At 36.9% G+C, this 25,090-nt stretch overlaps 5 protein-coding genes across 5 annotated transcripts in view; 3 read left to right on the forward strand and 2 right to left on the reverse strand.

Annotated features, from left to right (window-relative positions):
- Window positions 1–251: 251 nt before the first annotated feature.
- LOC143711969 (ADP-ribosylation factor 4-like) lies at window positions 252–1,983 on the forward strand. The gene is made up of 5 exons (XM_077204198.1): window positions 252–458; window positions 633–713; window positions 823–932; window positions 1,040–1,237; window positions 1,326–1,983. The coding sequence occupies exons 1-5, from the start codon at window positions 392–394 to the stop codon at window positions 1,413–1,415; spliced, it is 546 nt and encodes a 181-aa protein (XP_077060313.1). The 5' UTR covers window positions 252–391; the 3' UTR covers window positions 1,416–1,983.
- A 4,775-nt stretch (window positions 1,984–6,758) lies between these two features.
- On the forward strand, window positions 6,759–8,405 carry LOC143711971 (ADP-ribosylation factor 4-like). Its single transcript, XM_077204201.1, has 6 exons — window positions 6,759–6,904; window positions 7,108–7,188; window positions 7,296–7,405; window positions 7,516–7,587; window positions 7,691–7,816; window positions 7,905–8,405. Exons 1-6 carry the CDS (start codon window positions 6,838–6,840, stop codon window positions 7,989–7,991), a joined length of 543 nt encoding a protein of 180 aa, XP_077060316.1. The 5' UTR covers window positions 6,759–6,837; the 3' UTR covers window positions 7,992–8,405.
- A 408-nt stretch (window positions 8,406–8,813) lies between these two features.
- On the forward strand, window positions 8,814–14,530 carry LOC143711970 (ADP-ribosylation factor 4-like). The gene is made up of 6 exons (XM_077204200.1): window positions 8,814–9,467; window positions 9,733–9,813; window positions 10,221–10,330; window positions 12,633–12,704; window positions 13,138–13,263; window positions 13,609–14,530. The coding sequence occupies exons 1-6, from the start codon at window positions 9,401–9,403 to the stop codon at window positions 13,693–13,695; spliced, it is 543 nt and encodes a 180-aa protein (XP_077060315.1). The 5' UTR covers window positions 8,814–9,400; the 3' UTR covers window positions 13,696–14,530.
- Window positions 14,531–14,790: 260 nt separating this feature from the next.
- On the reverse strand, window positions 14,791–17,934 carry pde12 (phosphodiesterase 12). Its single transcript, XM_077204197.1, has 3 exons — window positions 16,637–17,934; window positions 16,062–16,140; window positions 14,791–15,492 (listed from the first exon to the last, which is right to left on the reverse strand). The coding sequence occupies exons 1-3, from the start codon at window positions 17,873–17,875 to the stop codon at window positions 15,041–15,043; spliced, it is 1,770 nt and encodes a 589-aa protein (XP_077060312.1). The 5' UTR covers window positions 17,876–17,934; the 3' UTR covers window positions 14,791–15,040.
- Window positions 17,935–19,131: 1,197 nt separating this feature from the next.
- The window catches only part of atp6ap1la (ATPase H+ transporting accessory protein 1 like a), a 13,076-nt gene continuing 7,117 nt past the window's right edge, over window positions 19,132–25,090 (reverse strand). The window contains exons 3-7 of the mRNA XM_077204202.1: window positions 24,646–24,698; window positions 23,149–23,384; window positions 22,576–22,626; window positions 21,543–21,786; window positions 19,132–20,706 (exon numbers count right to left, since the gene is read on the reverse strand). Coding sequence (XP_077060317.1) covers window positions 20,470–20,706; window positions 21,543–21,786; window positions 22,576–22,626; window positions 23,149–23,384; window positions 24,646–24,698 — 821 coding nt within the window. The 3' untranslated portion in view covers window positions 19,132–20,469. The remainder of the gene's footprint in view (window positions 20,707–21,542; window positions 21,787–22,575; window positions 22,627–23,148; window positions 23,385–24,645; window positions 24,699–25,090) is intronic.

The following is a 25,090-nucleotide window of genomic DNA, read 5'->3' on the forward strand; positions in this document are numbered from 1 at the left end:
AATTTAAACTACTTTGTGCGGGCTAGGCTTCAGAAATTATTTTTACCATACCTGAAGGAAAAAAAAAAACATTGCACATGATCATCGTCAGATTTACAGAACATCTGAAATCTTTATTCAGCTAAGAGATCTTAAACTTTACATCATAACAATATTTGCTTTAGTTTAGACAAGTGATACAGTATGTGACGTCATATCGAACGCGCTGGATTTGCCGCGAGAGAAACTGCGCGTGTCTTGTGTGAGGTGTCAGTCAAACCGAAAGCAAAAAGCCTATATAAACACTTACACACACACACACCAACATCACACTATCAATCTGAACCTCGTCCTCCGGGCATTTTCTTTTCACTGAATACAGCAAACAGCATTTTCATCTGCACTTTTAAAAATGGGCATCTTCTTCTCTAACCTTTTCGCACGTCTCTTGAAGAAAAAAGAGATGAGGTTGCTTATGGGTGAGTAAATGTTTTTTTTTCCCCCTCAAAATGTACTTTACTCTTATTATTTGATTTTGTATACAAATTTTGAACGAACTATTATTTCTCTATGGCTAATATTTTAGAAAATGTTCCAATTATGAATCTTGTGCATTTCCATTGTGGAATAAATGTAAATATTTCTTCTACAAGTTGGTCTGGATGCAGCAGGGAAAACCACAATCCTCTACAAACTCAAACTTGGTGAAGTTGTCTCATCTATTCCAACTATTGGTAAGAAACTCAAAACATATTAAGCCATAAATGATCAATTCCTGCATTCATTTTTGTTCTATATGTCATGTCTAACTGCTCATAGTTCTGCCATCCACCTCCTCTCTAGGTTTTAATGTTGAGACAGTTGAATATAAAAACATCGCCTTCACTGTTTGGGATGTCGGTGGTCAGAGTGTCATCAGAGGTCTCTGGAGACATTACTATGTGAACACCAAGGTAGCAGAGTGTTTTATCACTATTTAAGTACAATCTGATTTTGTAGTTAACTATATTTGCCCAAATGTGGTTTTATTTGCAAAATGTCGACTTTGCATGTGTTTCAGGGACTGATCTTTGTGGTGGACAGCAGTGATCATGAGAGGATTGAAATGGCAGCAGAGGAATTAAAAATGATGATGGAGGAGGATGAGATGAGAGATGTTGTTCTGTTAGTTCTTGCTAACAAGCAGGATTTACCCAAAGCCATGACAGTCTCTGAGCTGACAGACAGACTGGGTTTACACACACTGAGAGGAAGACAGGTGAGTGAGTGATACACACACTCAATGCAGATGAGCGGAATAGAGCTGATGATGTGTGAGGTCACATGTGTTTCTCTCTCTCTCTCAGTGGTTCGTTCAGGCCACATGTGCGGTTCAAGGATCAGGTTTATATGAAGGACTGGATTGGCTCTCGGATCAACTGTCCAAACAACAATAATTCATGATTTAAGTCGACATGAAACGCAAGTTGCGAAAGTAAACGCGTCATCAGAGAAGAGAAGAGAAGAGATGTTGCTGCAAAAGGAAGGGGAAGTTAATTTGATTAAAGATTAACTTTTAAAAAAAATAATGATGTGCACTGATACATAATTTATAATAAATATTGTAATATTCCATAAACAACAAGAATTGTCCATGATTTCATGGTTGCTTTAATACTTTTTTGGGGGGTTTTGTGGACTGATACTTGAAAAATACAACATAAGAGAATGTACTGTATATATTATAACAGCCTCCAACTGTTTATCATATCAAAAGCCTTTTGATTTATTAATGTTAAATTAAAGATTGTATATTTTAAATTGTCAGTCTTAGTTTTGAAAAAATGATTTGCTATACAGTATATATTATATCATTCTTCTATGAACTTTGAAAGAAAGTTTGTCATGTTTTTGTATGTGTTCTGTTATTTGCACTTTGAGAGAATAACCTGATATCTGCCTGTAATATACATCTGTGCCTTTCAAATATCTCCAATAAATTATGTATTTATTTACAAACATCAATAGTCCTATATTTCATTCTCATTTAACAAATACATAGTAAAATTGGTGCATGTTTTAGTGCAAAAACAGAACTGCTGTTCCAAAAATATATAATGGTGCTTGCAAACAGCTTGGCTTTTGGTTTGCTTAGTTGGGAACATTTAATTTTATATTTAACAATATTATTACAACATTATTTTCCTGTTATCTCTGTAAAGCTGCTTTGAAACAATCTGTATTGTAAAAAAACACTATACAAATTAAAGTGACTAGACTTGACTTGTAATACGTTTCTTGCTAAAAACAAAAGAGGAGATCAATCACCCTGCAATAAAACAAGAAAACTCACTAATCTGGAGAGAAGATCTCAAAGAAAGAGCACAGGACACCGCCATGCCCAAACGTCTCTTCTTGCTTATCTGTGCTGTACTCTTCCTTTCCCCTGATTCAAGTCAGTGAAAGTCACTAAGAATGTGTGTGTGTGTATATATATATATATACAGATATATATATATATATATATATATATATATATATATATATATATATATACCACATATAATGTATGTTGTGAATCTATTGTTTCATGTTTGGATCATTTTATCATTTATCATTTACATTTATCATTTTAAATGTCTCAGTGCGATTGGTAAAATGGTCTCAATTTCACAGCAGTCATTTGCATTATGAGAAAGATTGAAAACTTCAAGATATCTGGTATGGCTTCTCTCCCTGGAAACTAGGTGTAACACTTAGGCAACCGACTAAAGAGGTATTAGCTAACCCTGCACCCTCTGACTAATATCACAACTGGAGAGTTTGTGTTTGCACTATCAACAAAATACAGTGGGGGAAATAAGTATTTGACCCCTTGCTGATTTTGCACGTTTGCCCACTTACAAAGAATGCAACGATCTATAATTTTAATCATATGTACATTCTAAAAGTGAAAGACAGAATCCCAAAGAAAATTCCAGAAAATCACATCATATGAATTTATAAAAATTGATAACCATCTGATGAGGAAAAACAAGTATATGACCCCCTACCAAACAGCAAGTATTCTGGCTCCTACAAGCCAGTTAGTCTTTCTTTAAGACACAGCCCCAATCCCAACCAATTATCTACATCAAATACACCTGCCTCACCTCGTTACCTGTATAAACGACACATGTCAACACCCAAACAACCAGCATCCAACATCACCACCATGGGCAAGACCAAAGAGCTTTCTACGGACATCAGGGACAAGATTGTTGATCTGCATAAGGCTGGGATGGGCTAAAAGAGAATCGGAAAGCAACTTGGAGAGAAAAGATCAACTGTCGGTGCAGTTATCAGGAAATGGAAGAACCGCCAACCTCCCTCGGTCTGGGCCTCCACACAAGATCTCGCCTCGTGGGGTGTCCCTGATCATGCGAACGGTGAGGAATCATCCCAAAACCACAAGGGTGGAACTGATGAATCAACTGAAGGCAGCTGGGACCACAGTTACAAAAGAAACGGTTGGTAACACACTACGCCGTCATGGATTGAAATCCTGCAGCGCACGCAAGGTCCCCCTGCTCAAGAAGAAACATGTACAGGCCCGCATGAAGTTCGCCATTCACCACCTGGACGACTCAGAAGAGGCCTGGAAGAAGGTGATGTGGTCAGATGAGACCAAAATAGAAGTTTTTGGCCTCAACTCAACTCGTCGTGTTTGGAGGGCAAAGAACACCGAGTACAACCCAAAGAACACCATCCCCACCGTCAAGCATGGTGGTGGCAACATCATGCTTTGGGGGTGCTTTTCAGCCAAGGGGACGGGACAACTCCATCGTATTGAGGGGAGGATGGACGGGGCCATGCATCGTGGAATTCTGGACCAACATCTCCTTCCCTCAGTGAGAGAGCTGAAGATGGGTCGAGGATGGGTGTTTCAGCACGACAACGACCCTAAGAACACCGCCAAAGCAACAAAAGAGTGGCTGAAGAAGCACATCAAGGTTCTGGAGTGGCCTAGCCAGTCAACAGACCTGAATCCAATTGAAAATCTTTGGAGGGAGCTTAAAATTTGAGTTGCCAGGCGACAACCTCAGAACCTGAAAGATTTGGAGGCTGTCTGCAGGGAGGAGTGGGCAAACATCCCTGCCGAAATGTGCACAAACCCTGTCACCAACTATAAAAAGCGTTTGACATCTGTGCTGGCCAATAAGGGCTTTTCTACAAAATATTAACATGCTGTTTGTCCAGGGGGTCAAATACTTGTTTTTCCTCATCAGATGGTTATCAATTTAAATAAATTCATATGATGTGATTTTCTAGAATTTTCTTTGGGATTCTGTCTTTCACTGTTAGAATGTAGGCTACATATGATTATAATTATAGATCGTTGCATTCCGGTGGACAAACCTGCAAGTGGGCAAACCTGCAAAATCAGCAAGGGGTCAAATACGTATTTCCCCCACTGTATCCTTTTTTAATCAGGGACAGAACACATTAATAGTATATAACAGTAGGCTTGTTTGAGATGAGCAAAATCTGCGCAGAACCGATCACCGGTGATCAGTGCGTAATGCATGCCGGTTAGAAATGTGTCCGAGTGCGGTCCGCCTTGCTGTGATGTCATGCTGACGTGCGTCAAAAAACTCTCGCGAGCGCAAGGCGCACGTGTCGGATTCTGCAGTCGCGCGCAGTTGCTCTCCACCGACTGCGCTGATCAAAGGCATTATGGGAAACGACTTGCTGACGACACAGCTTAATGTTGATTGGTTTTAACAACTGTGATGTATTGTTCTCTTTTAAAATGTTTGATTTAACAATTTAAAACTCGAATATCATGTTTTATGTGTTAGCCTATGTGTGAATATTCCCAAACTCTCGGACAGTGCGATCTCTATGGGTTATGCAATGTCATTTTATTATAAAAAGAAAAACACACACAAAAAATATATAGGCCTATATTAAAGAAGAATGATTGATAAACACTTATTTTGAATGGAATTTAATAACAAGTACTTTGGGTGTCTTGTTCATTATATTTATTTTCATATAAAAGCAACAGAACTTAAATTACATCCAGTTTATTAGCGACACTGTGCACGAGCGTGAATCCCGTGGATCCCGCGATATCCATCATTGATCTCGCAGGTGTCATATCCACTGCGAGAAGCGAGAACTGTCCGACTTGCCTGCGCTTTTTTCACTCCTCCTCTCACTGCAGCCGCCTACTCTCCACTACATTTCAGGCGAGGCAAGGCGCATCTCAAACAAGCCTAATATGTAAAATATGCAAGATTTAGCCAATACACAACAGGTGTACTTAACCCCACTTAATTAACGACACTCCCCTTCTATCATTGGTCACATGACTTTCCCATTACAGGCTCCTAGTTGCATTATACCATCACGCTGTTGGAATCCGTCTGTCCTACAAGCTCCAATAAATTATGCATTTACACACACAAAAAAAGTATTGAATACTCCTTTCACTTTCAATAACTAAACTGTATTTGGGAAAAGCAAAGCTGACTTTTTTTTAAAATGTACTAATTATTAATTTGTCATTTAGCTAGTGTTTTTATTTTATTTTATCTAAAGTGACAGTATACAGGATCCTTTATAGAGGTTCAGTCCAGCTGAGTAACCTGGAGTTGAGTGTGTGTTGATCAAGGGCACATCTGCAACAGTTCATATCACCATTTGGGATCAGACCTTTAGTTACCACCCCCAAACTTTAAAAACATTGTGATGCCATCTTTAAAATAAAAAATTCTATGTTAGTAAAAACTGTAGGCTAAGTAACTAAATGATAAGAAATTATATTTTAAAAGACAATATTTTGTATATATATACCAATTTCAAACAGCAATACGTATGGGCCTACTTTTAAGGCAAAATATCATAAAACAAAAATATATTTTTCGCTATTGGTTATGTGCACTGGACTGTTTTATGCCACCTTTTGTTTTTTGCATTATTTTATTGTTTTGTGTGTTACACTGATGGGGTTTGCTATTTGGTGACCATTTTAGGTGCGTTATTAGTGTTTACAGTTGCTTGATAAACTGATTATAATGAACTTTAAGTTCATTGCATTTACATCCTCTGATTTGTTTTGTTGGTGCATTTTACAGTAACAAATTTAAAATAGTTTGGAATGTTAAAGGGATTGTTCACCCAATGAAACATGAAATATCTGTCATCATTTACTCACCATCAAGTTGTTCCAAACCTGTATGAGTTTCTTTCTTCTGTTGAACACAAAATGTTGGTAATCAAAAAGTTGACGGTTGCCATTGACTTCCATAGAAAAAATACTCAACTGTTTGGTTACCAACATTCTTCAAAATATCTGCTTTTGTGTTCAGCAGAACAAAGAAAGAAACTCATACAGGCAACAACTTGAGGGGAAGTACATTTTTGGGTGAACTATCCCTTTTAGATAATTTAGTGACATACAGAGACACCAAAATGCTTGTAATGTTATCACAATGTTTTTATGGTGAAGGTCTAGCAATCACAGCAACTGTCTATTTATGCTTGACCAGACGCTCTGCTCCTTGCCACACATTTATTTACTGAATTCAAGTGAGCTAACTTTAAATTGGTCAAAAAAAAATTAAGTTTTTTTTGTGTTGGCTAAAAAGAAAAGTTTGTTTTGACACGTGACACCGTGTGTGACGTCATATCGAACGCGTTGGATTTGCCGCGAGACAAACTGAGGAGCGTCTTGTGTGAGAGTGGCGGTGTTGAGCTGTCAATCAAACCGAAAGCATACAGCCTATATAAACACTCAAACACACACCGAACACACACTATTACCAATACGAGCCTTTAACTATAGGCAGTGGCACATATTTTCACCAAATTCTAGACTTTTTGTAGCTAAACATGGGTAACTATTTCTCTCGTGTTTTCTCTCGTCTCTTTGTGAAAAAGCAGATTAGATTGCTTATGGGTGAGTAAATATTTTTCTCCGCACTTTGAGTTACACAAGTCTTACAGTTTAGCCTTTATTGTTGTTATCATGTTCTTAAATAATGTTTAGGCCACAGGGGAAAAAAGAGCATTTTAATAATCTGTTAAAGGTCTATTATTAGGTCTATTATTATTTTACTTATGAATCCATTGTGAAATAAATGCATTTTTTTCTTCTCCAAGTTGGTCTGGATGCAGCAGGGAAAACAACAGTCCTTTACAAACTCAAACTTGGTGAAGTTGTCACAACCATTCCAACTATTGGTAAGAGAAATATTATGTATTTAAATAAATAAATTTGTCATGTCTAACTGCCTTGTGGACTGTCTGTTTATCAATTTTTATTAAAAATCCAATTCCTTCCTCTCTAGGATTTAATGTTGAAACAGTAGATTATAATAACATCTCTTTCACTGTATGGGATGTTGGTGGTCAGACCAAAATCAGAGGTCTTTGGAAATATTATTATCAATACACTGAGGTAAGAGTTTAACACAAACTTGTCATTATACAGGATGATTTTGCAGTTAGAGCTTTGAAAATGTCACTCGTATGTAGTGAACATTCAGTGTGTGGGTTTGTATGATTCAGGGTCTGATCTTTGTGGTGGACAGCAGTGATCCTGAGAGGATTGAAACAGCAGCAGAGGAACTAAAAATGATGGTAAGTCATCTATGATCTGCGTATATCATCAGATATATTACACTAGTTCAGTATAATCAATAATAATTGTGTACGTGCATCAAATCCATTTGCACCTTTTCAGCTGGCGGAGGATGAGATGAGAGACGCTGTTCTGTTAGTTCTTGCTAACAAGCAGGATTTACCCAAAGCCATGACAGTCTCTGAGCTGACAGACAGACTGGGTTTACACACACTGAGAGGAAGACAGGTGAGTGAGTGATACACACACTCAATGCAGATGAGCGGAATAGAGCTGATGATGTGTGAGGTCACATGTGTTTCTCTCTCTCTCTCAGTGGTTCGTTCAGGCCACATGTGCGGTTCAAGGATCAGGTTTATATGAAGGACTGGATTGGCTCTCGGATCAACTGTCCAAACGATAAAACGCTACAGAAGAAAATACACTAAATCATAACTGAATGTATATGTCTCCATATTTGTTTTATTTTGGGTTATTCATGGAATATCTTTATAAATAAATCTATTCAGTAAATTTTGTATAGTTAATTAGCACTTAAATTCGTTTGGCCTATAGATTCTAATGTTCATGTACTTGCCTACCTTCAATATGTGCCTTTCAAATACAGAATATGACTGTGAATTTATACATTATGCACTACTGCTGTACTATCTATGCACTATTATTTTGTTCTACTACTGTATTTAATGTACTGTTAATGTACCACAGTTATAAGTCATGTTTGACTTGTTTTAGTGTGTGGATGAGCTGATGTCTGCCTGTAATATTGATCTGTGCCTTTAATATATATATAATAAATGCAGTTTTTATTTACAAACATTAGTTTCACTCTCATTTAAAAAAAATATATATATATATATATATATATAACAGAATAGAAAAATGCATGATAAATAGTTTTTGCTCAATTATGATAGATCGATAGAAACGGTTTAACATAGGTCATAATGTTTTTCTTTATTAGTTTTTCACAAGGCTAAAAGAAGAAAAAATAAAACAAACAAACATTAAAAAACAGAACAAAGTACAAAACAAATAGGTCACCATGTGTAATTTTTTATATATTTCCTATTGCATTCATGCATGTTTAGGTTTCAGTCTGTTTGAACATTTTCAACTAAAAAGATCTCACATGATGTGGGTAAACACAAACGATCAATCACAAACTCGTCTGAGGTACCCCTCCCCTCTTTTTTTTATTATGCTTTATTTGAACATTCAGTTTACAGTGTGAAACAACAGAATAAGAAGACAACAATACTTATTAAGAATAACAAATATATGAAGAACAGTGAAAGAAAACACTTCAACAACATCATAGCACAAAACAAAAGTTAGACAGTGGTATAAACTAGAATGGGGGGGGGGGATAAAGAGGGCATTACTTAAATGGAAAGAAATCTAAACATTTATTAAGGTAAGAAGTTTACGTCTGAAGCATAGACTGTAAAAAAAATTGGTCTGAAGTCTTCGGGCTCTCAATCAGTGTTTCGTGACGTGGCACCGATGACGTCATTTCGACCGCGTTGGAGCTGCTGCGAAAATAAGTCTGACGTGGTGAAGAAACATTAGCGTTCAAACTGCTGCACAAAACACACTTCCATCTGGACAGAGAGAAGAAAAGAGCGAGAAAAGTGAAAGAAAACTAGAAGAACGCTTTATTTTGACTGCTGATGTGGACCGGAGTTTGAGCAGGTTGATATTTGAGTGCTGAAAGCTGCTGTGCTAAAGCGCTAACGGTGGTCCTGATACTTTCACTCCTCGAAGTGTTTGACTTTTACACTTTTTTAGTTGTTTTTGAGCTGTTTTAACATGGGGTTGACAATTTCGAGTGTCTTTTCTCGCTTGTTTGGGAAAAAGCAGATGAGAATTCTCATGGGTGAGTTGGAAACTGTTTTTGTGAGTTAGCTTAGATAACTGGCTATTTTGTGTGAAAGTATATTTTGCTGTTTATATTTTCCATTAAATTATGTTTTTCAACGTGTTTCTATACAAGTCTAATATTTTAAATGATAGTAAAATAAATCAGTGAATACGTCACGTATCGTTTAAGGGTTTACTTCGTTTACAAGCGAATAGGAGGAAGTATTTTATGCAAAGTTTTCCAAAGTGTTTGGCGTGATTTGTTTCCTGTTCTCCTTCAGTTGGTCTGGATGCCGCAGGGAAAACCACAATCCTGTACAAACTCAAACTGGGAGAAATAGTCACAACAATTCCAACTATAGGTAAGATAACAGATCAAATACATCAGTCTAGACAAATGAGACACCAAAAGACTCAAACTTGTGAATTTATGTATGAAACATTTATATGTGGGACTTAAGTCAAGGGATGCTGTGTTGATGACTTACACATTATAATACATATACCTTAAATTAAGAGATATTCTCACAAAAAACTTCCATTTCAAAGTCAAATATTTACATTCAAAAGGATATTTTGCTTCCAGGAAATTAAGCATTGAAGGTTTTTTCCATTGTTACATTATTTTCATGACTCGTACATGCACTTGACAGGTTTTGTGATATTTGCCATTGATTTATTACCCTGAAACTCTCATCTTGATGCGAACAACTGCAAAAATCTGCATCTCTTAAATGCTAACGCACCCAACCCTGTGTGATTCCTTTAGGTTTTAACGTCGAGACGGTGGAATACAAGAACATCTGCTTCACCGTGTGGGATGTGGGTGGTCAGGATAAGATCAGGCCTCTGTGGAGACACTACTTCCAGAATACCCAGGTAAACCGATGCATAGATGGCCTCACATCACAGCAGGACGTCCCCTCGCACACGTTAAGGTAGTCAAACAACAGTGGAGTCGCAGCATTCCAGCCGATGAATTGCTCATTCTGCCATGGCCGTTCTGATTGAGTTTGATCGTCCAGCCTTGTGAGCTGCTAGAACAACAACTACGGGTGTGTAGTTATAGTTTGGCTGGATGCCGTTGATGTTCTTTGTAGAGGATGTTGGTATTTCTATTAGGATTAAGTTGAACTGGCACGGCCTTTACAAGAGTTTGATTTGGAGAACTGAACAGTTTCTCTTCTGTTCATGTAATTCTCTTTTTCTTTGCTGGATGTTTGAGATTATTCATATTATATGGATCATCAATTAACTCATAATGGAAAATCGACAGGTTTCATTTTTTTACATTAGAAATAATAATGAAAAATACTTATAAAGCATTTATTAATCTTTAATGTAAATTTCTACATTTACTCATACCAAAATCCCTTTAAGGCAAGTCATTTCACTCGATCATGAATTTTGTGCCGACGATTAACTGCCACAAATAATTGAGATCAACGATTTAATTCTGTTTTATTTGTTATTTACAGTGTAAGGCTCATGCATTATATTTTTTTCTTTGAATCGTATATAATATTATAAAAATTATTATAAAATAGGCCCATATCATTTACTTTAATGCTGTGAAAATTAATATTTATATGATTATAATATAATGTAATCTGATATAACCCACAAACCTTCATTTCATATGAAGAAAGACCTTTTGACTATCTTTGTGTACTTTACCACAGTGTTCTTTGGGAAAAATGTGATTGAAATTTAAACTGCAAAATTATTGTGATAATCTCAAATAATTATGTAATACATTATTAAAATAAAAAGTTTCGGTTGGTGTTAGCTAACATCAACTAACAGTGAACAGTTGTATTTTTATTAACATGTAATAAATGCATTGCTCGTTGTTACATAATGTTAAATGGCCTATATGTAGAATTCAGAAATCCTTGTTATTAGTGATACCGGTGGCTGTTAAGTGAACTTATTTCATTCATGCAGACGTGACAATCAAGAGACTGAACGTCATTCAGGGCCCGATATACGTAAAATGAAGTTGAAAATAACTTTGCAGTGATATACTGTTAACAAACATCCCGACGCCGTCCAGTGCTGAGAGTGACGTTTAGATGAATATGTAAATATGTGCTGCTCTTTCCTTTCAATAACAGAATAAACACACAGAAATGAGAAAACAGCAGTTCAGAAAGCATCTGATCATAGTGATGTGTGTTTACAGCAGATCTGAGATTCGACAGATGAGCTCATTAAAATGACACTGTTACGATAGTTTGATTATAAATCATATTTGAGACTGTAGACTATATAGATCTGTCTCTGTGAGACTACAGTTTGAATTAATCCTTTTCTTAGCATGACACTTGCAATGACATTACAGTACAGATTGGCTCTTTCAGCATATTATCCTGAACATTGTATAAGCATTCATTCGTTTCATGTGTCATTGAATGGATAAGAGGTTCTAAGGTGTAAACGTCACATGGGTTTGATTTTCCCGGCAAAAAACAACCCGAGTCCTCCATATAAACATCAGTCTACAGGCTTTCATAGACAACCTGGGGAGTCGGGGAAGGTCTTATTTTTTAGGTTTTAAGTTGCAAGCTTTCCACACATAATTTTGCAATAAAACGGTGATTGATACATAAAAATTCTTACATATAATAGCCCCTTTAATGGATTCATGTAAACTAATAGGACCTTATTGTAAAGTGTTTCCAGGTGTGCTTGTTCTTTATTTCTGCACTCACAAAACCAAACTGTCCTTCATCAGCCTAATCAATTGACATTATAGCAAAGCCTCTTTTTTAGTATTTTAAATGCCTAAAAACACGATAATAGTGCAATAAATATTAGTTGGCATGTAGAGTGAAAGTGGTCATAATATGAATGAAGATCAAATTTTCCTTAAAGTATTGTAAGACATTTATTGAAACTAAACTGCAAAAATGGCTCATTTTCAACATTTGCAAGAAAGTTGGATAGTTAGTATTATTGGTGGTGCTTCTGCAATTAAGAAATAAATCAAATGTGTTAAAGCGAGTGTAGAGCCCATACAGCTCTGCAGATTCTTCTGAAGAATCCCAGCGTTAGAAAACATTTGTTTTCAACAAGATCCCCGATCATTTCAGTCTGATGATCTTTAAGAGAAGAACTTGTGCTTTATATTTTCTGACTGATGTTTTTACTCTGAATGTGACACGTGTTGTTTCTTCAGGGTCTGATCTTCGTTGTGGACAGTAACGATCGCGAGCGAGCACAAGAAGCAGCAGAAGAGCTTCAGAAGATGGTGAGGACAACACATGAGTAACTATTAAAGTGCCCCTATTATGCTTTTACGAATATTTCCTTTCATGCAGTGTGTAATATTGTTGTTTGTGAACGTAAAAGGCCTGCAAACTGCAAAAGTTTTCAACATCAAAGTGCACGATAAATAAAGTTCTTGTCTCGATTCTGAACTGCTGAAACGAGTCTTCAGCAATTCCAGACTCACTCCCTCTTTGAGAAATGAGATGATCTGCAATTTATATTATAAGATATTATAATTAAAATGTATATTTGACCTCGGATGCATATGAACGTATTGTAGCAGTCCTCAAACAAAACTAGGAAGCTTTAAAATAGCATAATTGTGGCATTTTGACAAAATGATTGCTTTATTGTGCACAAATCATCAATAAATGTGACATGTTTATGAGTAGTTCTGTTTCAAAATTCAACAGCTTCAGGAAGATGAACTGAGAGATGCCGTCCTGCTGGTTTTTGCAAATAAACAAGATTTACCAAATGCAATGCCCATCAGTGAGATGACGGACAAACTTGGATTGCAAGCACTCCGAAGCAGAACTGTGAGTAAGCTTAATGTGCAATATTATTATAATAGTTATGCATAATTATAAAAATTAAATGTTTATATTGGTTATTATGTATTTACCTTTGAGCAAATGTATACACCAATCAGATGCATGTAAAATAGAAATGTTTCATCAATTTAAATGCCTAATGTTCCTGTTATTAGAGTTGTCAAAAAGTACCGAATTTTAAAAATGTGTTGCTTTGAGCAGAATAGTAAACACCTCTGATTGCCTATTGTACTCGCGCGCTCATCGGATTTGTCTGTGTACTTTTTGACAACTCTATCTGTTATTGGTAAGAATATGTTAGTGTTGACCTTTTCACTCTCTTTTTATCAGTGGTATGTCCAGGCGACCTGTGCGACTCAAGGGACTGGTTTATACGAGGGATTAGACTGGCTTTCCGAGCAGCTCTCCAAACACTAAACTGCACTTCCTGTTCAAACAGGATGTGTGCTGCTCCAAAGGACATGATTAGTGGATTGATCTTTCACAGAAGCTGTTCATGTACCATTTTCAATGGATTGTTACCAAAAATTCACCTGCTGATATCAATCGTTGGCAGTGCATTTTAACATTTTATTTTGATTCGTTGCACCTTTGACCTTGACTGACATTTCTCCCAGATTCATTTCTCTTGATGTATGTAGCCATATAATCTATAGATTTGACCAAAGTATGAAAACTACTACATTTGTTAAGGAGCTCTTGCAGTAGCCCTGGATTTTTTGTTACAGTAAGTGCTGCAGTACGCACAAGACTTAAGATCTATACTTATACATCAAGCATTGTTAATGAGAACTTTTTTTTTTTTAGAGCTCTATATTTTTCATTCCGAATTCATCGTTCCCGAACGTTTGCATGCCATGCATCCAAGGAAAGATTCTCAGAGAAGCATGCATTTCATAAATAAAAGATTGTTCTTATAATGGCACACTTAAGAGATTGGCAATGCGTCGAATTAAGCATTAGTTTTAACGTTTTTAACATGCATAAGATTATATTAGGAACTGGTCTGATGTAAATAAGCAGCGTTTTTATTATGTATGTAATCACAATTGCCTTAATACGCGCTGTGCTTTACTATGTGAACGCACTTGCCTGACCTGCTTTTGATTTAACATTTAAATTAATAAATAAACCTGTTCAGAATATTTTCAGTTTTTATTCCCAGCTTTTGAAAATATTCAAGAATAGCTGAGAATAGCTGTTCCCCTTTATAAAATGCATAAAAACATAATGAATAAAAGTGTGAAATGCATCACTTGTATGGTTGTGTATTAAAGGCTCAATCTGTGATAACCTGTCGCTTTTGAAGAAAGAAATGAACTGTCATCGTTTAATGCTTTAAAGAGTCATGAAACCAAACAATTTTCTTGAGAAGTTAATTCGCTGAAAACAATACTACTCAGTGTGTCTATTAAAGATAATTTGGTTATTTTTCTTAACCGTTTTCATTCTTCCAGTTTGAAAAGCAAAGTTAAAGCACAAAATTTAGCAAAGGATTTAAAAACAATCATATCTTAAATACAGCTTTTAATGTCTCCAAGTAGGAGTCAATAGTGTCATTTGATAAATGTCACAATAATTCATCCTCATCATAAATATTAAATTGTACAAGTGAGAATGAACCTATATGATAAATACAAATACAATGCTGACATGAAAATCTAATTTAAAAGCTAAAATTGTTTAGTTATAATATGGTCCAAGTAAATAAATGCATTTTGCATTTGATGATTGATGTACATGGACACATTTGAAGCAAATGTTAGTCACTTGTTCTCCACTTGAGGTCACACACCTGCGCGATGTGATCAGACGGGTGCGAGACGCTTGGCAGGGCCACAGAGGTGGTGACTTCCTCGTGACTGGGCGGAGGAATGACCTGCTCCACCTGTATCACATGTGGCTCGACAAATATATAGTCCAGACACCCCTGGAAGCCCCCGACGTAGTTGGTGTAGGCCGGGACCCCACAAGCACTGGCCAGCTGGAACGGGTTAGTGAGTCCCGCCTGGATCTGCTCTTCTGGACCATTGGAGGCCCAGTCATCATGATTCTCCGAGACGGATCCCTGACAGACGAGCTGGAAGAGGCCGGAGGAGGGCGTGCTGTTGAAATCACCCGCGAATATAAGCCTGGCTCCGGGATGCTTCTCCATCACCACCTGCTTCATGTGTTTCAGGGCCACAGCCATCTGGACCAGTCGAATATTTCCTCCTGAAAACACAATAGAACGTCATGATTCCATTCACATTGATGCTCACCTTTAAAGGGTGACTAAACCCCTGGTCAGAGCCTGACTCCACCCACTGGCAATATTTGAAAAATGCTGGAAAAGTGGGCAGAGCCCAGTAGAAGGGGGGCGTGCACCTGAGACGCATCTCTCTGTAGGCAAGGGCGTGGTTAGCTATTCCAATTGGAAAATTCAACTGCAGTAGCCACCGTTCAACCTGAAGAGGGCAGCACTCAGACGTTTTTACACCATATATTGTAGAATTAAAACACTTTAAACCCAAATGTCAAAAAATTTACTCGAATCAATGAACAGCTTTTATGAAGCTCCATTCTTACAGATCATTAACTAAAAAAAAGTTGTTTTAGTGTTTAGTTACCCTTTAATATTATCAAGGGGCAGAATGTTTATACAAAATAGCAGAGGGCCTAAAACAGACCCTTGTGGCACTCCATTATCTACTGATGTTAACACGGATCATTCCCTGTTTAAATTAAACAATATGGTTAAATTGAATTAAAATCAAAGTCATTCCATTCACATTGATGCTTACCTTTAGGGTGCCAGTACAGGTGTGTGTTTCCGACACATAATATCCTTGATGGGTCGCATAACGACTGCAGAATGGTCACCTGAGAAATTGGGCAAGCGATGCATTTTTGTTTGTTTTGCATAGATACAATTTGAAGAAAGACAAAACAAGGATTAAAAGAAGCCACAAAAAATAATTAGAGAGAAAAATGTAAAAATAAATCAAGTGAACACTGAAACAAATAAAATTATTTTAAAATAAATAAAAGAAAAATGCCATCACATAAATGACATTTGAAAATGTATTAAAATAGAAAAAGTTAATTGACATTTTAATAATATTTTACAAAATTAAGTTAATGAATTTTTGATGAAATAAATACAATCTTAACGGTAAAAACTTAAATTTATGACTGCTAGTGTATATATATATAAAAAATAAAAAAAACCCATTAAACCAAGCTTGAGCTAAATTAAAAATAAAAACCTTAAGCCTGATCCAGTAAATCCCAAACAACTGGAAAAGTCTTGGAGCCCTTTTGGACAATGGGAGTCAAATCATTGCTTTAAGGTCTTTAATCTGTTGCAGTGAAATACCTGCAACACCGTTGACCTGGTTTCGATCTTCTCTTTCAAGCTGGGATTGGTGGACACTTTCTCCAACAGTTCCCGATGAAGAGGATCTGCCGTCAAGGCCTCTTTCAGCACGACATCATACTGCTCGAGCAACTTCAACTTTGACCTTCTAAAATACGTCGCCAGACCTTCGTACTGTCTTTCCTTCATTTTGAAAACCCCTTCCAACCCAAAAGCATCCAACACAGGAGATAAACTATCTAAAAAAGCACACTTATCCACCTCCTGGAGGCAAATTATATCAGCGTTGTACCCCGACAGCTCCTTCTTGATCAGATTCTGCCTGTAGTCCATTTCTAAGGCGTATGGTGCACAGTAAGGGTACAAGACCGTTTTGGAAAGATCAGTTTGAGCGTAGACATCAGCCAGGATGTTATAAGACACAACCCTCAGTGAAGAATCATCTGTGACCTTCTGAGTGTAAATGTGCCTGTTATCAAAGGTACATGTTCCTGGACCGGCTTCTACTGCACCTGAAGACACCAGTTCCTTGGGTCCCCCAAACTTGGATCCATTCCCTGGTGTGCATTTCAACATCACCCTTAAACCAATGTCCAGATTAGATGGCGTAAACACACGTTCAAGTCCTGCCTCCCTCCAGCAGTCTGGATCTCCTCTCATTTGGGCATTAGGTGAGCTTTCCTTGAGCCATATGAACTTACAGTTCTCGAGATCCCCAAACTCTATCTCCAGCTTGGGACAAACTGGAAACCCGGACATTAGAGATGATGGCAGCTCGGATACAGTGAATGTTGGAGGGTTTCGTTCCACTTTGTACTTCAAATCCCCCACATGAAGCACAGCCCCATCCAGCCACGCATCAGAGTTCACAGTCTCCACGGACACGTGATCTCCATTTACACACAGACTGATTTGGGGTTTATCCACTTCCGGAGTCTCACTTTTCCCTTTGTTTTGCTTTAATCTTCTCTCTTTGCTTCGTGTTTTGATGATGCCGGACGCTATTCGAGACAGAACTTTCCCTAACGGTTCTGTTTGCTCGCGCAGCATCTGTTTATTACTGCCGTCGAGAGTAAACGAGATAGTCAGTTTAGACTCAGATGGCAAACATCTAACTACGCATCTCTCCATATTCATATTAAACCGGGCGGTAAAGAGATTCCTATAGGTTGGGATTGAAAAGGGGGGGATATAACGGAAAAATAATATTTTACTTGCAAATGACACGCGACTCAACATGAGGACCTTGCGAGAAAGTACCGGACCGGTGGCTTCCGTGATCAAAAAGCTTTCTGATTATTCAGTACACTAGATTCGACACGTTTTATGGTGAATTGGGTATGAAATGAAATGTTCTCTTTAATTCCACTGTAAAGAAATCCTTTATTATATGAATAAACTATATCACGATTAATGTGCTATATCCTCGAAAAAGATTAGTAACGAAACCCCTGATCTCAATATTATAATAGAATCCTCATTATTCGGTTACATTTATTTCTGTTTTAAATTAGTTTTTGTAGATGTTGTTTTAATTTACTTTGAATTAAAACTTTTTTTATATATTAGAAGATTACTACACAATTTGCGTGGTATCCTCTAAACCGAACGTTTCAGGGAAAGTGCGTGGAAGTTTATAGAAAAAAACGGTGTAAAAACAAACAAACGAATTAATAAATATAAAAAGATTAAAATAAGGAAATACAAATTAGAGTAAAACAAGTACAACAACCTCCAACAGTAATGTATGCCACTATAATACGTAGAAAAACACATACAAAACACTAATATAATCTTATTTATAATAGTTAGCATAGCATATAGTATAAATTGCCTCTTTATACAATAAACTATATATAGATGTCCTTTAAATTTTAGGATCTAATTTTTTTTTAAATGGCCGTTCTATAAGCTAGATTTGATATGAAACCATGAACTTTAAAGGGATAGGTGACATAGGTCACCCAAAAATAAAATTTCTGTCATCAGCTATTTACTCACCCTCAAGCTTTTATAAAAATGCATGAAGTTCTTTCTTGTGTTGAACATAAAGGAAGATATTTTGAAGAATGTTGGTAACCAAACAGTTTCTGGTCCCCATTTACTTCTATATAGCACAAAAAAAAATACTATGGAAGTCAATGGGGACCAGAAACTGTTTGATTACCGACATTCTTTAAAAAATATCTTCTTTTGTGTTCAGCAGAAGAAAAAGCCTCAGGTTTATAACAAACGGAGCGTGAGTAAATGATGCAAAATGTTCATTTAAGCATTTTCAACACGAGTATTTTATACTACCACTGGATGGCGCTATTAGCAAACGCTTAATTCTTTTAGAGCTCATAGATTGTTTGTAGAAATAACATTTCATTTTTAATAAATCACTGCTACATACTGGATTTGATATAATCTGAGTCAACTCATTTCCAACCACCTGTATATTATGGTACCATTCAAACATAACAGCTCAAAACAAAATAATTTTGAAACGCAACTGTGCTGCTGGTTTTATTGAACTCAATTGAGAGGACAATAGTAATAAAATATTAATACATCATAGCCCATTTCACATCTCCATTTTATCTGCATAAATGTCTGCTGAACAAAGTTAAGCTATTATTATGTTCCCAAATACATGTGTACATGAAAAAAAACATATTTTCCCTTATGCACATTATGATTATTAGCAATATACAGTACATGGTACAACGCAAACCATCTTGATTATTCTGGTTGTGAAATGTCTCTAGCCACTGGCATGCAGCATGTTCATTACACAACAGACGTCATGTTGCTTCCACGGTTGTTTTGCTTCAATAGTTGATTAAAAATCCAAGTTAGGCCTATAAGAAGCCGCTCTTTACCGCAGCCAAAGGCTCAGCATGAAATCATACACTAAAGACCGGAAGAAAATAAACGAAATAAGAAATTACAAAAACCAGAGTTAACATACAATCTACACAAAAATACCATAACACAATAATTTAAAAAAATACATATTCTCAAAATAACATCGGTAATTAATAAATTCATTTTTTTGCAACTCCTCAAGGAAAATGTGTCAAAATATTTGCTGGTTGAACACTGTATTGAAACCATTTTGCAGTATGTTTTATTAATTATTAGAGTTTTAGGTTTTTGCAGATCGGCACCAATAGTGCTTTTTTCTAATTAAAGGGGGGGGGGGGGGGGTGCATTCCTGTTTTTATTGATAGTCAAATTAAAACTATATTACACTATCATAACGGTTTATTCATAGTTTAAAACTTCAAAGTCAACATGAAACCATTTTTTTAACTCATGTTCCTTGATTTCCTTATATTGATGTGCACCATCAACTCCAACTTGTTCTGCATGCATATGTGCAAATATCTCATATTACAAAGGTAAATTGGTTGCAAACACATTTCATGTTGACTTTAAAGGCGCATCAGTATTAAAGTTAAACTGGTCCTTAGCAGTCGAACAGAAGCTAAGACAGACGATGCAGATGTAAGATATATTGATTATTGTGCTATTTGAAATTGCATTCAAACATCTGAAGATCTCTCTCAGAAATGAGCGCTCATGAAACCTGACGCTGAACGTTTAATTCCTAGGTTTTTGCTGAGAACTGGCTGAAATATCCCAATCCTCTGTGTGTGCTGAGCCTGTGAAGCTCCTGAAGGAACCGGATTCGGACTTCCACTGTCCCACCACAATGATGTCACTGCCGTGGTGCAGTCAGTCCCGAAGATCCCTGGTTCCCGTTCGGATGGGATTTTCCCGTCCGCTGATTGGCTCAGAGTCACAGAAGTGTGTGTGTGTGTGTGTGTGTGTGTGTCTCCGGGACCCTAGAGGTTGCTCTTCTCTGTGCTCTCCGCTTCTGTGCTGCGAGGGAAGTAGACGGTGGTCTTGTGCTCTTCGTAGCGGTCGATGTGCTTGAGATGGACCACCATGTGCAGTGCGTACGCCAACACCAGCAGGAGGATCAGAGACGTGATCAGACCCATCAGGATCGCAGGAGTGAAGAAGGTCTCGCAGTCGCTGGCCGACGCAAACCTACTGGACAGAACATTGAACGCCTGGATCTGTGAGGAAACAGCAGATGATTAGATGATGAGTATACATCCATCCATCCATCCATCCATCCATCCATCATCTATCTATCCATCATCTATCTATCCATCCATCCATCCATCCATCATCTATCTATCCATCCATCCATCCATCATCTATCTATCTATATTTCTATCCATCCATCATCTAACTATCTATCTATCTATCTATCCATCCATCATCTATCTCTCTATCTATCTATCTATCTATCTATCTATCTATCTATCTATCTATCTATCTATCTATCCATCCATCATCTATCTATCTATCTATCTATCTATCCATCCATCATCTATCTCTCTATCTATCTATCTATCTATCTATCTATCTATATTTCTATCCATCCATCCATCATCTATCTATCTATATTTCTATCTATTCATCCATCCGTCATCTATCTATCTATCTATCTATCTATCTATCTATCTATCTATCTATCTATCTATCTATCTATCTATCTATCTATATTTCTATCTATTCATCCATCCATCATCTATCTATCTATCTATCTATCTATCTATCTATCTATCCATCCACCCTTTCATCCGTTCTATCCAGACAAAGCAGAATTCTTCATAGTTTTTGATATTCCGTATTACACAGAATTTCATTTCACTCAAACTCAGCATGTTCAACCACAAACTCTGCGTTATGAGCTTTTTTTTTTTTTTTAAAGACGCTGCTCTCATGCCAAACCACAAGCTTGTGTAACCCACATCACACACCCACCAGAGCCTAAAAATACTGCAGAAGATGCTACAATCCCAACACACAAGGCGTTTATCAGAGGGAAAGTGTTGCTGCCAACCTGGAAGTCTGTGAAGGTGATGTGCCAGTTTGCGGCGTGGTCGGTGTTGGCACTGGGAACCAGCAGCGTGTCGTACTTCTGGAGGCTGCTGACGTGCTGGCAGTGGTAGGAGTTAGTGGAGGGCGCGTACACATCTGTGGCGTTAAACGTGGCCTCGTTCGTCCAGTTGTAATGGATGTGAACGTTATCGAGAGTGAACCAGTTCTGTCCCGCCGACTCATAGAATGTGTTTGACATCTGTAGCCTGTGGAAATACACACATATATACATTTAGTCATTTAGCTGACGCCTTTGTCCAAAACGACTTACAAATGAGGACTAAAAGCAAGCGAGTCAGCATGAAGAGGAAAAACAACACAAGAACTGCTCAAAATACAAAGTTCAGGCATTGCTTAGAGTAGCATACGCCAGACAAGGAAGGGTTAAAGGAAAAGGACAGAATTTATATTTTCTTATATATACACAACAACACAGGCATGTGTCTTTACCTCTCTGCAAAGCCATTCAATAATAATTTCTGCTTTTTGATTAAAAATGGAAATTGCTGGTTTTACCAGCACACAAAAATGTGCAGATGAGCTTCATTTGAAGATATTGCACTGTAAATTAACCAATATTGACACATCTGTGATGTCACCGGTTGAATTTTATATTAACGTGCCCATTTAAGTGGCAACCATTAACATTTTTTAAAAACATTCTATATTTTAATATTCTAACATTAACAATAACATCCTACAAACATTATAAATAGGTTTTCTTTAATATTAAGATACCAGAGCTGTTTGGGACTGACTGCCTCTATATAGGGTCATGTCAATGATAATATAAGAATATTAAAATATCAGAATGTTAATAATAAAAAATTATTTATTGAAGATTGGCATCTTTTGTCATATCACTTTCAAGGCAATAAGCCCCATGAGGCCATACTTTACAGTTAAAGGAGCTGTAGCCTAAAAATCACAACTTAACCGAGGAAAAAATCACTGTGACGCATCATTATATCATACACAAAAGAATAAGAAATAACCTGATGGAGAGGCCTCTGAGATCTTCCACATCGCCAAACCGTAGATTGAGTCTGGAGAATAACAAAAAAAAGGTCAAGATATTATTAAATATCAATCAAGTTTAACATGTAAACTCTTCAGCTGTCAGATTTCTCTCTTCAATAAAGCATCTTAAAGCAGACTGAGATGGTTATTATACAGTTCTTCTCTATATCAGTGTCAGTGTTTCTGAACGCCTGAAACGCCTGCAGTTTCTTCCAGGAACGAACACGTCACAATATTCCTCATTATAATAATTCATACGCAGAATAAAGGGGCGGGGCCTGGTTGAGTTAGTTAGTAGTGTGTTAAACTGGTGGTTATGGTAAGGGGCGGGACATTTCCCAAACACACTCGAAGCGCTCGACCAATCACAACACACTGCTCCAGCCGACCAATCAGAGCACAGTGCGCTTTTCAGAAGGAGGGGCTTCATAGAGACAGGAACTAAACTGAGCGTTACTGACAGACTGGGAAGAGAGGAGCCGCAACAATGGGGAATATGAGGGAAATAATCAACATTCAAGCATGAAAACCTGTGCAACTGAACTTACATGGCTTTGTCTTTACTGCAGAAGGAGCCTTTGGTGTCCACCGGAGCGTCTGTGCTGAAGGTTCTCTCTGTGAGGTCCACTAAACTGTGATTCCTGTACCTGATGGCCAGTTTGCGGGCCCTGAAGAGGATACAGGTCTTGCCGTTGTAAGTCACACTCAGAGGAGAATACGGCAACAATCCTGGAGACTGAAGCAACTTTCTGCGAGGAGGAGCGTGAAGCTGCCATCCGTACGGCTGAAACAAGAGCACATCAGGGTCACACACACACACACACACAGTACCATTCAAAAGATTGGGGTTGGGAAGAGGTTTTTTTAAATAAGTCTCTTCTGCTCACCAAGGCTGCATTTATTTAATGAAAAATACAGTAAAAACTGAAATATTTCAATTTAAAATAGCAGTTTTATATTTAAATATATATTGTAAAATGTAATTTATTCCCAAGATCAAAGCTGAATTTTCAGCATCATTACTCCAGTCTTCAGTGTCACATGATCCTACAGAAATCAATATAATATGATGATTTGCTGCTCAAGAAACATTTCTGATTATTATCAATTATGAAAAGAGTTGTGCTACTTCATATTTTTGTGGAAACCGTGATGCATTCTTTTTTTAGGATGATTTGATGAATAGAAAGTTTATTTGAAATGGAAATCTCTTGTAATATTATAAATCACTGTCACATTTGATCAATTTAAAGCATCCTTGCTGAATAAAAATATTAACTTCTTTCAACAAGACTATGTCATACCTTTTAGTAACAAGACATATTGTCACACAAAGTGGGGTAAATTGTCACAATATAAACAAAAATAAGCTTTTCAGCTAAATATAAACAGTAAAACAGGTATGAACCACAAAACAGCTGATTAAGCAACACAAATGTAAAAGGTAACATATTAAACCTATTGGTTTAATATATGGTTTAAACCTATAGTTGACTCCCTGACGAAGGCTGGTATGCCGTAACGCGCTGGAGTGTTTTTATAAAGGTTTAAGATGACCAAGCCATAACAATAAAGGCTTTTTAATCTTTCTAAAGAGAGTGCCTTGGAGTTTCCTGAATTTTTGTTACTTATGATTATCCCATCCAAAGAGCACCTCAAGCAAACATTTTGAGTCTGGAAGCGCTCCTCTACAGACATTTGTTAAATATTAAACCTATATATAAACCAGACCTTTTGGCCAACATACAATGTGTTTATGCAACTGTTAAAAAAAAAAGCCCTAATAAAAACGTATGATATGAAACATACTGTGTGACAACTAGCCCCATTCTCCCCTATAAATACACTTATGAAAAACAGTTTACAGAACGAGACTTTTTGAGGCGCTGTAATGCATCCTAAATCAGAATGAAATTCCTGATTAAAAATGTAGCATGTCTGTAATCTGTTTTTCCAAAGACAGTGCAGTCTGTCAAGGATTAAATTGATGTTTGTGAATCTGCACAAGGTCACATTGGCTCGGCTGGCAGACGAACACATCTCACCTGCAGTGTCCGTCTGAGACGCGCTTCAGTCACAAACACCGAGCCGTCAGCGTCTGCACACAACACAACGCATCACATTTATTCAAATAAATACGCAAATAAACAAGTTTATGAAGAACTACAGCTGGTAATTTATAGAGGAATGTTTTAACCCTGTAAAACCTGACATGTGAAATAGACCATTTTTTGTAAATTGCATGTTTCTTTATTATATTTGACATATTGCTCTTGATATATAGTGAGAATATGGTAGGAAAAACAACTCACTTTTATTCCGAGACCCAAACTGAGCAAAAATATAAATTTTGGTGCAAATGCTGATATTTATATGGCCAAAGAGTAAGATAACATTATGATGCTTGTAATGTAAATCATTGATCTTTATAACAGTATAACAGACTTATAATACATATATCATAAGATACATATATAACATCAAATACAT

The sequence above is a fragment of the Siphateles boraxobius genome, unplaced genomic scaffold, assembly GCF_051911475.1.
Source record: "Siphateles boraxobius isolate OS27281-9 unplaced genomic scaffold, OSU_SipBor_1 5, whole genome shotgun sequence".
Lineage (NCBI taxonomy): Eukaryota > Metazoa > Chordata > Actinopteri > Cypriniformes > Leuciscidae > Siphateles > Siphateles boraxobius.